General features: G+C 48.3%; 1 protein-coding gene across 11 annotated transcripts in view; it reads right to left on the reverse strand.

Moving 5' to 3' along the window:
• cep112 (centrosomal protein 112) overlaps positions 1–14,255 on the reverse strand; it is a 698,524-nt gene that overhangs the window by 63,630 nt on the left and 620,639 nt on the right. For 8 of the 11 annotated variants that reach the window (XR_005457964.1, XM_038777029.1, XM_038777031.1 and 5 more), the window contains 2 exons: positions 8,979–9,080; positions 1,473–1,537 (listed from right to left, as the gene is read on the reverse strand). Coding sequence is in view for 7 of the 11 variants with exons in the window: in XM_038777029.1 (XP_038632957.1) it covers positions 1,473–1,537; positions 8,979–9,080 (167 nt within the window). In the remaining 4 variants the exon portion in view is untranslated. Of the gene's footprint in view, positions 1–1,472; positions 1,538–8,978; positions 9,081–14,255 lie in introns of those variants that run through there. The other 3 variants (XR_005457967.1, XR_005457965.1, XR_005457966.1) reach the window with 3 other exon arrangements.

Raw genomic sequence — 14,255 nt, forward strand, 5'->3', positions numbered from 1 at the left:
GAACGGTGAGCGTAATTTCGATAAGAACATTCAAAGCAATTGGATAATAATTGAAAAAATAAACATTCACAGGGTTCTTGGGAAAGAGCAGGGAAGTAGGACTATTTGGCTGGCTGCCCCAAAGAGAGGCGATGGGCTGAATAGCCTCCTCTGAGTGTATGATTGTATAAGGAGCTACTAGGACAAATGAGCAAAAGAGCAACATATATAAAAGTTGGAAGGGGCTGGTAAATGGTTGGCTATGATGCCCATTGCAGTGTGCAATCCTCACAGTATCAACTCATGTAAAAGTAAGGCTTCAGCGTAGCTTGAGCTCAGTGATTCCGTTCTGAAGTGACCTCAGGATAGGGAGGAAGATGGAAGAACTTCATATTGTAGAGGTGCTTACCAGTCAAGTCAACAAAACCCCTTTTTTCATCTGCAAAAATTTCTAACTTTAACAATTCCCAAGATACCATCAAAATCTCTTTGTTAGTCAAGGAACCTTAAATATTTAAAGACAATGTGTCATCAGCAGCTTCTGACCTGGAGAACACAAAGCCTTCTCTACAAAATCACTTGTTAGGTATGACAAAGGAGTGGTAGGAATAAGAATCTGCAAGAACGTCTGGATATTTCCAGAAAATATAACTTCCATGGAAATGTATCTCGGTGAGGATAAAAATCCTGCCCAAAAATAACCTTTAAAATGATATGATGTGGAGATGCTGGCGTTGGACTGGGGTGGGCACAGTAAGAAGTCTTACAACACCAGGTTAAAGTCCAACAGGTTTGTTTCGAATCACTAGCTTTCGGAGCACTGCTCCTTCCTCGGGTGAATGAAGGACCTGAGGATGGAGCAGTGCTCCGAAAGCTAGTGATTTGAAACAAACCTGTTGGACTTTAACCTGGTGTTGTAAGACTTTTTAAAATGATAGTTTCAGTTTCATTAGAGTACCCTGGAAACTGTGAGTTTATCCAATGCAGTAACTGAACCTCACAAGCTAGCAAAGTCTAGGCTGTGTCCTGGTCTGTGTAAGAGTTGGTTGATCTTTAGGAGAACAGCCTGTTGCATGACAATTGACCTCAGTATGTGGTATTAGGCAGAATTGTCGCCCCTGATGGCCATTCAGTAATATCTTTAAGAAAGTCTGTCTGCGCCCAGGGAGGGTTGACTTGATGCCCAGGATCAAATAGCCTCTGCATGGTAAAGGTTCCCACATAAATAATGCCCACTTAATGAGTCTCCTGAGGCACTTCCTGCCCCCCTCTACCCCATTAGAAATATCCTCAGTCAGCTGGGGAAGGGGCAGAAAACCCCTAATAGTTTTATAGTTTGCTACATTTGAATAATGTTGCTGTGGTAACAGCACCAGCTACTTTAACTGGTTACGGGCAGAACACTGCTCCCACTCTGGGACGTTAAAAAGGCAGAAACGGCAAAGGCATTGGGAGGTGCCACTGTTAAACTGCTTGTGAAGTGATACACCCACCTTCTATTGCGGTAAGTGTCCAGCTCCTCCTGAAGAACAGATGCCCTCTTTTGCAGGAAAGTTACCTGAAGTACACAAAGGTAAAATGTCACTTAATAAATCAAATATATTTGAAGAAACAGACAGGTTGTGATGCCCAAACTTATTAATTATATTAAAACCATTTGCGCTGAGTGTAGCAAACAACAACAGGGCTCCCAATTGATGTGACCTTATTCATAGAATCGAGAACATATAGTGCAGAAGGAGGCCATTCGACCCATCGAGTCTGCACCGACCCACTTAAGCCCTCGCTTCTACCCTAAGCCCGTAACCCAATAACCCCATCTAACCTTTCCGGACACTAAGGGCAATTTAGCATGGCCAATCCACCTAACCTGCACTGGACTGTGGGAGGAAACTGGAGCACCCGGAGGAAACCCACGCAGACATGGGGAGAACGCGCAGACTCCACACAGACAGTGACCCAGCGGGGAATCAAACCTGGGACCCTGGCGCTGAGAAGCCACAGTGATAGTCACTTGTGCTCCCGTGCTGCCCAAATTCCTTCAACAACAACTTGTATTTATATACTGCCTATAATGTAATTAAAGCATTCCAAACAATTCCAAATAATGTCATTAAAACATTCCAAACAATGTACCGGCTAATTTTTTGTGCAGTGCGTGAGCCCTTTAAATTATTTTGCTTTAAGGGGCTGACTTGTACACAGTCTGTGTGGGTATTGATGGACAGTTTAGAGGGTACGTCGATCACAGGGCATTTCACAGGAATGTTATCAAAGAAAATGTGGCACTGAGACACTTAATGAGCTATTGGGCATGATCTACTCAAGTGGGACCAACGTCCCATAACGAACGTGTTTCCCAGCGCTGAGGAACCCCACGGTAGCAAACGGGGCTCTGTTCCCATTTGGGTAGATTTGGGGCCTCAGCAGCGAACACCCCGACAAGACCACACTTAGTCCCATTTCCTGCACTGAGGAGCTCGCCGGAACTCTTCCGTGCATTTTTAAATGGTGTCCTATTCTCTCGACCCCTCAACGTAACCCCCAAACCCACACATAGGCCCAAATCACCTATATGGGGGTCCTCAGCACCCTCCCCCCACACCCACCACCACACACAGGGCACCCCCAGGCCTGATCCCTGTCACAGGAAAAAAACCTTGGCACTGTTCAGCTTGGCAATGTCCCACCAGCTGCCAATGCCACCTGAGTGTCATGGTAGTGCCAGGATGGCACACAGGTGACACTGCCATGGTACCAGGCTGCCAGTGTCCAGGTGGCATCAGCCAGGGTGCCATCCTACCCAGAAGGCAAGCACCTGGGGTCCTCCATTCCCATGGGAGACCCCTACGAGTGTCATTCCGTCTGGTTCCTTTTTGTGGAGACCAGCACTGATGGTGCTCAATGCCTTAGGTAGATTGTGGGGTGCACGTTAGAGTGAGACTAGCTGCCTCGCTCTAATATGTAATTTGTTAAAAAGTGATACACCCACAATGGGCAGGATTCACATCACTACGTCTTGCGAGATTGCGTTGGATCTCACAAGATGTGGTGAGCCGGGTAGATTCTGGAAGTGGGATCTCCCAGCATCTACTGGCCGCTCTGCCTTTCGGGCTTAGCGTGGCCGGTACATCTTGCTCATTAGATGTTGAAAAATTGGTCAAAGGAGTTTTTTAATAAAAATTTGTTTTTTTTTTCCAATTAAGGGCTAATTTAGTGTGGCCAATTCACCTACCCTGCACATCTATTTGGGTTTGTGGGATGAGACCCATGTAGACACGGGGAGAATGTGCAAACTCAATAGAAATAGTGACCCGGGGCCGGGATTGAACCCGGGTCCTCGGCGTTGTGAGACAGCAGTGCTAACCACTGCGCCATCGTGCTGCCCTAAAGAAGTATTTTTAAGGAGAAAAGAAAAGTAGCGTGATGGATGGGATTAGGGTGGGAATTCCAGAGTTTAGGGCCCAGACAGTTCCGTAATTGGCTAAATCATTTTTCAGATTCTGGACATGTGCATGCAGGATGTTCCCAAAGGTACAGACACTAAAACATAATTGCTGAATTTCTCTTAAACACTTAAAACATGAGCTGGTCACAAAGCAAAGTGAGAAAGGGGTTAAGATTGACTGCTGGCCAAATGGGAGGATCACAATGAGGAAAGTAGCAGTTATTATGTCCTGTCACCCTATTTCAGCGGAGTAGGAAAACTCCCCATTTCCTGTGCATTGGTTTATTGTGGTTTCCATGTTACTGTAGTGATTTGTGAATAAGACAACTGCCTCCCTCCATCTTCAAAGTCCAAACAGTCTGTATTTGTAATTTTTTTAATAATAAATTTAAAGTACCCATTTTTTTTTCCAATTAAGGGGCAATTTTGTGTGGCCAATCCACCTAACCTGCATATCTTTGGGTTGTGAGGGTGAAATCCACGCAGACACGGGGACAATGTGCAAACTTCACACGGACAGTGACCCAAGCCGGGATTCAAACCCGGGTCCTCAGCGCCGTGGCCCCAGTGCTAACCACTGCCCCATGGCCCCAGTGCTAACCACTGCCCCATGTGCTGCCCCCCGTATTTGTAATGTTGAGGCTGAGATTTGAAGTGTGATGTGAATGGGATAGGAGGATTAGCACCTTTAACAAAGGAGGGTAAGGGCAGCACGGTGGCCTAGTGGTTAGCACAACCGCCTCACGGCGCTGAGGTCCCAGGTTCGATCCCGGCTCTGGGTCACTGTCCGTGTGGAGTTTGCACATTCTCCCCGTGTCTGCGTGGGTTTCGCCCCCACAACCCAAAAATGTGCAGAGTAGGTGGATTGGCCACGCTAAATTGCCCCTTAATTGGAAAAAATAATTGGGTAATCTAAATTTATAAAAAAAAAAAATTTATAAAAAAAAACAAAGGAGGGTAGAAAATTCATCCAACAAATTCTGAATGATATAACACTGAAAGTTTACTAAATAGTGGGCAGCACAGTAGCATTGTGGATAGCACAATCGCTTCACAGCTCCAGGGTCCCAGGTTCGATTCTGGCTTGGGTCACTGTCTGTGTGGAGTCTGCACGTCCTCCCTGTGTGTGTGTGGGGGTTTCCTCCGGGTGCTCCGGTTCCCTCCCAGTCAAAAGATGTGCAAGTTAGGTGGATTGGCCATGATAAATTGCCCTTAGTGTCCAAAATTGCCCTTAGTGTTGGGTGGGGTTACTGGTTATGGGGATAGGGTGGAGGTGTTGGCCTTGGGTAGGGTGCTCTTTCCACGAGCCGGTGCAGTCTCGATGGGCCGAATGGCCTCCTTCTGCACTGTAAATTCTATGATCAACAAGCAACAGTTTATTTGAATGAAATAATGGGCGCGATTCTCCACTCCCCACGCTTGGGAGAATCGCCGCTCGCCGTTTTTTTACGGCGACCGGCGATTCTCTGGCCCGGATGGGCCGAGCGGCCTGCCGTTCGCGACCGGTTCACGACAGCGGCAAGCACAGCTGGTCGCTGCCATGGTACACATGGGCGCCAAAGGCCCGTTTGGAGTTTGTGGGGGGTGGAGAAGGGAGTGAGCACCACGGCCGTGTTCGGGAGGGGACTGACCCGCGATCGGTGCCCACCGATCGTCGGGCCGGCGTCTCAAAGCAACGCACTCTTTCCCCTCCGCCGCCCCGCAAGATTAAGCCTCCACGTCTTACGGGGCAGCGGAGGGGAAGACGGCCACCGCGCATTTGCGGGTTTGAGCCATCAGCCGTCGTGACGTCAGCCGTGCACATAGTCACATAGGCGCCGCCGTCGCATCATTCTCGGCGCGCCGCCTTGACGCAAGCGTCAAGGCCCGGCGGCCAAGAATAACGGAGCGCCGCTCATAGCCCCCCGGCTGGGGGTGAATAAGGTTTCCCCATGTCCAAAGATGTGCGGGTTAGGTGGATTGGCTATGCTAAATTGCCCTTAGTGTCCTAAAAAATAAGGTTTGGGGGGGGGGTTGTTGGGTTACTGGTATAGGGTGGATATGTTGACTTGAGTAGGGTGATCATTGCTCGGCACAACATCGAGGGCCGAAGGGCCTGTTCTGTGCTGTACTGTTCTATGTTCTAATTCTGCTCAATGTTTTTCATTGCCATGTATTCCTACTGGTGGATTCAAGTTTTAGGATATTACAATTAACAATGACAAAGAATGCAACATCACATGAGTAATGAATTGTGTGACTTTCTTGGACTCTTTTCACAAAGAGCAGCAGTTCAGATGTGTTCCCACTGTTCCCCAGGTCATAGCCAAGCTGTAAAATGCTTAACACACTGAGACTTATCCAGAGTAAACACTCGAGTATTGCTCACAGCTTTGTACATTAAGGTGAAAGTCCCTGAAAGTTGTGAAACAAAATAGCTGTTGCCTCAGTCTTGAATTCAAACAAAGATGAAAGTGCAGGATAAACCCATGGTGTGACATTAGTGTGTGCAAAACAATTGTTCCAGGGCTCTGTGCTGATAAGCTGTGATAATGGCGGACTGCAATCTCCTGCTTAACTGCTTAATGCTTTCAACACTAAAATACCTTACAGCTCAAATTAATGGGGAAAGATTTGTGATTTGAGAATTAAATAAAGAAAACAGGAGTTCACTTCTCCAGTGGAATAAATAATTTTCAGTGACCTGCAACTATACATCTAGCCTGTCTTGTTAGTCTTGGTATGCAGGGAGGTCCAAGTTGTGCCTGGTGGTATCATTGGAGCGATGGAGGCCATTGTGAGTGCTACTATACTAGGGAAGTTTAATACTTTGTGGCTGGTCAAACTACAGGATAACATCCTGGAGTTCTGCTCTGCAAATACTCCTATTATTGACCTCTTATTGCTTAACTAAAGAATATCACTTTAGCATTGAGAGAAGATTGGTTTTATTCCACTGTTGCAAGTAAATAAATGGGTCAAAATGCAGACATGGGGAAATCTGCAGCAGAACCGTCCACTGTTCTGTAATGGAATGGAAAGATTTGTATTTACTCAGCATCAGCAATGTCCTTTCTGCATGTGGCAAAGTCCAAGGAATAAAACCTACCCTATTTGTTGTCTGGTGTGGCACTGCTGCCAGGTTGTACTGGACAACTGAAAATAAATTTAGTTAAATTTCCCCTTAGTGTCCAGGGATGTACGGGTTAGGTGATAGAGATAGGGCAGGGTGGACGGCGAGTGAACCTGGGTGGAAAGCACTTTCGCAGATTCGATGGGCTGAATGGCCTCCTTCTGCAATGTAGGAATTTAATGATTTCCAGGTCCCAACTAACATGTTTGCTTTAAAGATAACGTCATGTTAGCAACATATCTGTTGATGTGGCACTGTTTTTGAAACAAAACTTTCCAATTAAGGGGCAATTTAGCGTGGCCATTCCACCTACCCAGCACATCTTTGGGTTGTGGGGGCTGAGACCCACGCAGACACGGGGAGAATGTGCAATCTCCATACGGTCAGTGACCCGGGGCCAGAATCAAACTCAGGTCCTTGGTGCCATGAGGCAGCAGTGCTAATCACTGCGCCACTGTGCTGCCCCTGCGCTATCTCTAATGGTGCAAGCTGCAAGTTCAATGTCAAATTAGTGGCATCAGACACTGCCAGGAGATCTGACTCTGGAGAGCAATCCACAAAGGCAGACTGTAGTCATCGTTGCCACTGCCTTGCAGAATAGAGACTGAAGATCAGAGGCCAGCAGCCTTAGAATGGAGACAAATGGCAAACAATGAAGAAAAAGGTATTGGACACGCTCTGCATGAATAACCTATTTTTCCAAAAATGCTTGTTGAGAGAAACATCATTTAATAGCTCCTCACATTGTAGCTGACAGCCATGCACTAACATGCACCGAGCTGTGATTAAAAAATCGGTTACTGGCTTTTCCCAGCCCTTTAACAATCCCCTCAAGGAACTCAATGGGTAGTTAATTGGAGGTGAGCAGGTCCACGGCTGTCTCTATCACCCTCAAACACAGCAGAGTGTCCTGGAGGTGTGGGGTCACTGACATGCCATCTGGGAGTGTGATTTTAAAATTGCGTCGGCACTCGATCTTACCCTCACGGGCAACTGAAAATCAGATTCTTAAAGTCTGAGGTGTTTAAAGCTAGTGAGAGGGAAAATAAACAATCACTTTTTCTGCTCCTGACTGCTAACCTGTGAGGCCCTGCCAAATCCACCTGCTGACTCTCACTTTGTAGGCTGCATAAAGAAACCTAGCCATTTGGCCAAGGCATCTTGGCTTGAAGCTATATCGCTGTTCCTTCATTGTTATTGGGTCAAAGACCTGGAACTCGGGCAGCATGGTGGCACAGTGGGTTAGCCCTGCTGCCTCACGGCACTGAGGTCCCAGCTTCGATCCCGGCTCTGGGTCACTGTCCGTGTGGAGTTTGCACATTCTCCCCGTGTTTGCGTGGGTTTCACCCCACCACCCAAAGATGTGCAGGGTAGGTGGATTGGCCACGCTAAATTGCCCCTTAATTGGAAAAAATTAACTGGGTACTCTAAATTTATTTTTAAAAAGACCTGGAACTCTCTCTCGAATAGGTCTATGCTGCATGGTGTGCAGCGGTTCAAGAAGGCTGCTCACCACTGTTGCTCGTTCTGGGTGAGTGTGCTTAACACTCAATTTGGCTCTGTTTCGTTACTTAGCTTTGGAGTCGCCAGGTACTGCCACAAGTTTCAAGGTCAAGTTCAAAGCAATAAAACCATACACCAATTAGTAAGTTCAAACAAGACACGTTTATTATATTACAGTAATCTACTAATCATGCATATAAACTATAAGGCTAGGCTAATCCTACCACTACTAGGCCAAATACTTATCTGGATAAGGGGACTGCCGGATCAGGGAACAACGGCTTCTAGCTTTGTCCTGGGTCCGCAGGCTTCCAGTAGTTATGGTTTAAAGGGGTAAGGAGTGTCTATTCCCGTAGCGTGCGTTGTGACTTACTTGCTGGCGGCTTCTGTCCAGACCTCTCCTGCACAAGGTTCTTCTGCTGCAACGGTGTTCTGCTGGGAGGGCTGGCTGGTCAAGGAGAGGCTTACAGAGAGAGCGAGCTGGGGTCGGGGTCTCTCTTTTATACTCCTCTCAGGGTCTTGCTCCCACCTGGGCGGACCCTCTATACTCTCGTAATCGATTGGGTCTCTTCCCAATCGATTGATTTGAATTCCCCAATAACTGGTTTCTGCAACAGCCAAAACTGGTTTCTGCAGCAGTCCAAATATACAAGTGCTTTGCAAGCTGCTTGCTTTTCACAACATGTCCATTTTCCCTGCATTCCTTGCAATCTTCCATTTTGTGTTTGGGCAGTGGTCACCCCAGGTGGCTACACCACCAATTTCTCAAGGGAATTTAGGGGAGGGCAACAAATGCTGGCCTAGCCAGCGATGCCCACATCCCATGGTAAAATTTAAAAGGCACCCAATACCCGTAGGCTGGGATTGAACCCTTGGCCTCAGGAGAGTAATTTATATTTTAAAAAACACATTAATCATTCTACTGCTGAGATTTACCTGAGACTTCATGGAACTAATGGTGTCTTCAAGTTCCTGGCGCACTGTGGCAGGCATCAAGCCTTTGATTTTCATTTCATATTCTTGCTGGATATGAGTGATCTGAAAAAAACCCAAAGATAATGGGGATCACATTTCGCTTTTAAGCAGAGCCTGTCTGACTGTTTTGGGATGAAATAAAGTCAGTAGACAATGGAACGGAATTTGGAGGCTTCTCAAAAATTAGAAGTACTATTATTATAGGAGCAGAAGACCAAAGTAAATTTGATTTTAAGGCTGCTCGGATTCCATACCTGCTTTCATCTGCAGTTAAACTCACTGAAATGATGCAAAACAGAAAATGTGACAGCAAAACAAAGGGAAGGAACTCGGACATGTTTTGCGTCTAAATGTTTGGCGATTACAGCTTCAAATTCCATTCATTGTTTCAAACAAAAGCTGCACAAACAGCTATGTCCCTTATTAAATGACAAAAGACGGGGTGTTTGACAGACACTGAGAAAGAGAATTCCTGTCCATATAAAGATCTGGGCTGGCACGTGACTCAGTTCACCAAAGGTTCACTAGATTGATTCCTGGGATGAAGGGGTTGTCTTATGAGGAAAGGGTGAGCAGATTGGGCCTATTCTCATTGGAGTTTAGAAAAACAAGAGGTGATCTGATTGAAATATGTGAGATTCCAAGGGGGCTTGACAGGGTAGAAGCTGCGAGGATATTACCCCTCATGGGGGAATCTAGATGGAGTACAGTTTCAAAATAAGGGGTGTAGCTGGACCATTGAATATATTCAAGGCTGAGTTACACTGACTTTTGATCTAACATGGAGTCAGGAATATGGGGGCAGGTAGTAACATACAGTTAAGGCCACAATCATATCAGCCATTATCTTACTGTATGGCGAAGCAGGCATCAGAGGCCAAATGGCTTACTCCTGCTCTTATTTCCTATGATAACAGCAACTTGTATTTATATGGTGGGCGGGATTCTCCCAGCCCCGCACCGGACCGGAGAATCCCCGCAACTGCGCCACGCCGCCGGCACATGATTCTCTGTGGAGCGGAGAATCGGCACCATTGTCGCCGGCGCGTTTGGCGCGGCGCAGGTTGCGGTCCGCTCTATGCGGCCGGGCCGCCGATTCTCCGGCCTGATTGGGCCGAGCGGCCGCTCTAAAAAGACAGAGTCCCACCAGCGCCGTCCACACCTGGTCGCAGCCGGCGGGAAATCCGCGCGCAGGGTTGGCGGGGCGGCCTGTGGGGGGGGGGGGGGGGAGAGGGGCTCCGACCCTGGGGCGGGGGCTTCCGATGGGGCCTGGCCCGTGATCGGGCCCCACCGATCGGCGGGCCAGCCTCTGGGGCTGGGGGCCTCTTTTCCTATGTGCCGGTCCCTGTAGCCCTGCGCCATGTTGCGTCGGGGCCGGCACGTTCAAGGAGGCCACTGCGCATGCGCGTGTTGGCGCCGGCGTCACTGCGCATGTCCTCGTTGGCGCCGGCACATCTGCGCATGTGTGGATCCCGCGGCGTACAGTTCGCGCCGGGATCTGCAGCTGAAGCGGCGCGAACCGCTCCAATGCCGTGCTGGCCACCTGTAGGGGCCAGAATTAGACGTGGAAGCGGCCCGTTCACGCCGTCGTAAAACACGGCGGCGTTGATACTCTGCCGCGGGATTGGAGAATCCCGCCCGGTGACTTTACCACAGCAGAAATGTCCAACGGTGCATCACAGGAGCATGATCAGACAGGATTTTGGCATTGAGCACATAAGGAGATTGGGAAGATGTCTAAAAGCAAGGTGCGGCAAAGGAGGAAAGAGGTAGGGTGCTTTAAGGATGGAATTTTGTTTTTTTATCCATTCATGGGATCACTGATAAGGCCGGCATTCAGTTCCCATCCTTAATTGTTCTCGTGTAGGGGGTGGTTCACTTTATGAACTGCTGTACACCCACAGTGCTGTTAAGGAGGGAGTTCCAAGATTTTGAGCTGGTGACAATGAAGAAGGCGGTGCATTATTTTCAAGTCAGGATAGCGTGTGACTTGGAGAGTAACTTGCTGCTGGTTATGCTCCATGTTCCTGCTATCCTTGTCCTTCTAGGCCAGAGAGTCCATGGGTTTGAGAGATGCTGTTGAAGAAGCCTTGGTGAGTTTCTGCAGTGCATCTTGTGGATGATACACACTGCAGTCACTGTGTGCTGGTGGTGTAGGCTTAGGCACAAGCAGCTTAAGACACAGCCATAAAAATCTCGGAGAGACTTGCAACACATTCTGCTCATTAATAGGCAAGATCACAAAAGGAAAAAGCCATGACATCACTTCATCAACTACTGTACCTGCTCTACTAAATATCTGCAATTTGAGGGAAAGCAGTGATTTCAAATAAAAATATATCAAAGAGGATCATACTGAAGTAGCTATAGAGTCTGAACTTGCCTCAGCAGTCTAGCATGGCATGCTTGCCGCAAATGGTAATTATCCACTGACAGATAATGTCATTTCAAGTTTAATCTGATGGGTGTGGAAAATATTGGCCCTTTAAGAAGAAACTTGGTGAATTGCTGAGGGAGCAGATACTGAAATTTGCTGTACGAGACTGCCGAGTAAAGTGTCATGGCTAACAAAGGGCTGTGATATACCTTCAATTCACCGAGAGGCAGAGAGAGCGAGTGAACATTAGGCTTTATTAGTCATGAACTTGTCTAGCCAGTCAGTAATACAGATTGATTGATAGGGCAGCACGGTGGCCTAGTGGTTAGCACAACCGCCTCACGGCGCCGAGGTCCCAGGTTCGATCCCGGCTCTGGGTCACTGTCCGTGTGGAGTTTGCACATTCTCCCCGTGTCTGCGTGGGTTTCGCCCCCACAACCCAAAAATGTGCAGACTAGGTGGATTGGCCATGCTAAATTGCCCCTTAATTGGAAAAAATAATTGGGTAATCTAAATTTATTAAAAAAAAAGTAATACAGATTGATGCCGCCCACAGGTGGCCAGTCTATATATGGCCCTGGTGAGGGCGGAGCCCTACAGGGGCTACAGTACAGTACCTGGAAGCAGCTCGTATCACCACTTCCAGGTCACAGGTCATAGGTTACAGTATCCTACAAGCATTAGGTGAATACATTCACCGCAGGCCGCAGCTTGAAATTGGCCATTACCGTGTCAATTCCCCCAACCTGCTCTCCAAAGGCCCAACACTAGTTTTAGTTACTTTTTTCCTATTTAAATACCTGGAGAAACTCTTGCTGTCTATTTTTATATCACTAGCTTTCTCTCATGCTCAACTTTCTCCCTTTTATTTATGGTCATATTTTGCTGGTTCTTAGATCCAACCAATTTTCTGACCCACCACTAATCTTGGCAGATTTGTCGTTTTTCTTTAAATTTGATAGAATCCTGAATTTCTTTATTCAATCATGGAAGATGCATCCTTCTTAAAGAGACTTTCTTTCTTTCTGGGGTGAATATTTGCTGAGAGTTATTAAATATCTCCTTAAAAGTCTGTCACGGAATCTCTAATTTCTGACCTTTTAAACAAGTTCACATTAACTAGCTCTGCCTTCATACCCTTATAATGACCTTTATTTAGGTTTAAAACACTATTCTTAGACCCACATTCTGCCTCTTTAAACTAAGCATGAAATTCTAACATGTTATGATCACTCTCATCTAGAGGGTCCTTTACCCTAAGGTATTAAGTAACCCGGGCTGGGATTCTCCCCTACCCAGCAGGGCGGGGGGTACCGGCGTGTCGGAGTGGCGTGAACCACTCCGACATTGGGCCGCCCCAAAGGTGCGGAATTCTCCGCACCTTTACGGGCCAAGCCCTCACATTGAGGGGCTAGGCCTGCGCCGGAGTGATTCCCACTCCGCCCGCTGCCGTGAACGGCCTTTGGTGCCACGCCAGCGGGGGCCGAAAGGACTTCGCCGGCCAGCGTAAGTCTGCGCATGCGCCGGAGCGTCAGTGGCTGCTGACGTCATCCCGGCGCATGCGCAGGGGAGGGGATCTCTTCCGCCTACGCCATGGTGAAGGCCATGGCGGAGGCGGAATAAAAAGAGCGCCCCCCCAGCACAGGCCCTCCCGCCGATCGGTGCCCCCCTCAGGACCCCGGAGCCCGCCCGTGCCGCCAATCCCGCCGGTCAGGTAGGTGTTCTGATTCCCGCCGGCGGGAGAGGCCTGTCAGCGGCAGGGCTTCTGCCCATCGCGGGCTGGAGAATCACCGTGGGGGGGTGGGGGCGCCGACGGGCGCGGCGCGATTCCCGCCTCTGCGGAATCTCGGGGGGGGCGGAGAATTCGGGACACAGCTGGGGCGGGATTGACGCCGGCCCCAGGCGGGAATCCCACCCCCTGTCTTATTGCACATGACCAGGTCGAGAATAGACTGCTTCCTGGTTGATTCTAGAATATACAGCTGTAAGAAATTGTCCAATTTACACACTACAAATTCATTTTCCAGGCTACTGTTGCCAATCGTATTAATCCAATGTACATGTAGATTAAAGTTACCCATGATTACTGCAGTAGCTTTCTTACATGCCCCATTTATGTATTCTGTCCTACGGGGGGGCGGGGGGATTAAACTACTCCCACAAGTGACCTCTAACCGTTCCTATTTCTTATCTCAATACAAGCTGAATCTACATCTTATTCTTCTGAGCTATGTTCATCTCTCAGTACAGCACTAACAACATTTTTAACCTACAGGCAGCACAGTGGCGCAGTGGTTAGCACAGCAGCCTCATGGCGGCAAGCTCCCAGGTTCAATCCTGGCTCTGGGTCACTGTCCGTGTGGAGTTTGCACATTCTCCCCGATTTGCATGGGTTTCACCCCCACAACCCAAAGATGGGCAGGGTAGGTGGATTGGCCACGCTAAATTGCCCCTTAATTGGAAAAATTAATTGAGTACTCTAAATTTGGAAAAAAAACATTTTGAACTGGCACAGCTACCCCATCCCAGCATCCTGAGCTGGATCCGCCGCCGGAGCGATGCTCCATTTTGCCGGCTGTCCGGGGGTTTCCCGACGGCGTGGGGCTGCTCCACAATGGGAAACCCCATTGACTAGCAGGCATAACGGAGCATCCCGCCGGCAGGGTGAAACAGAAATGTGGCACGGTGGGGAGGAGAATCCAGCCCCCTATCTTTTCAAATTGTCAAACACCCTTCAATATTCAGGTGCCAGCCTTGGTCACCCAGCAACCAAGGACAGAATTTTCCTGAAAAATGACAAAGGATCATTTCCGCGAGAAAATCCGTGCGATTCCTGCCGGCACCGACAGTGTAATTTGGAT

This window comes from Scyliorhinus canicula, chromosome 18 (assembly GCF_902713615.1).
Source record: "Scyliorhinus canicula chromosome 18, sScyCan1.1, whole genome shotgun sequence".
Classification (NCBI taxonomy): Eukaryota; Metazoa; Chordata; class Chondrichthyes; order Carcharhiniformes; family Scyliorhinidae; genus Scyliorhinus; species Scyliorhinus canicula.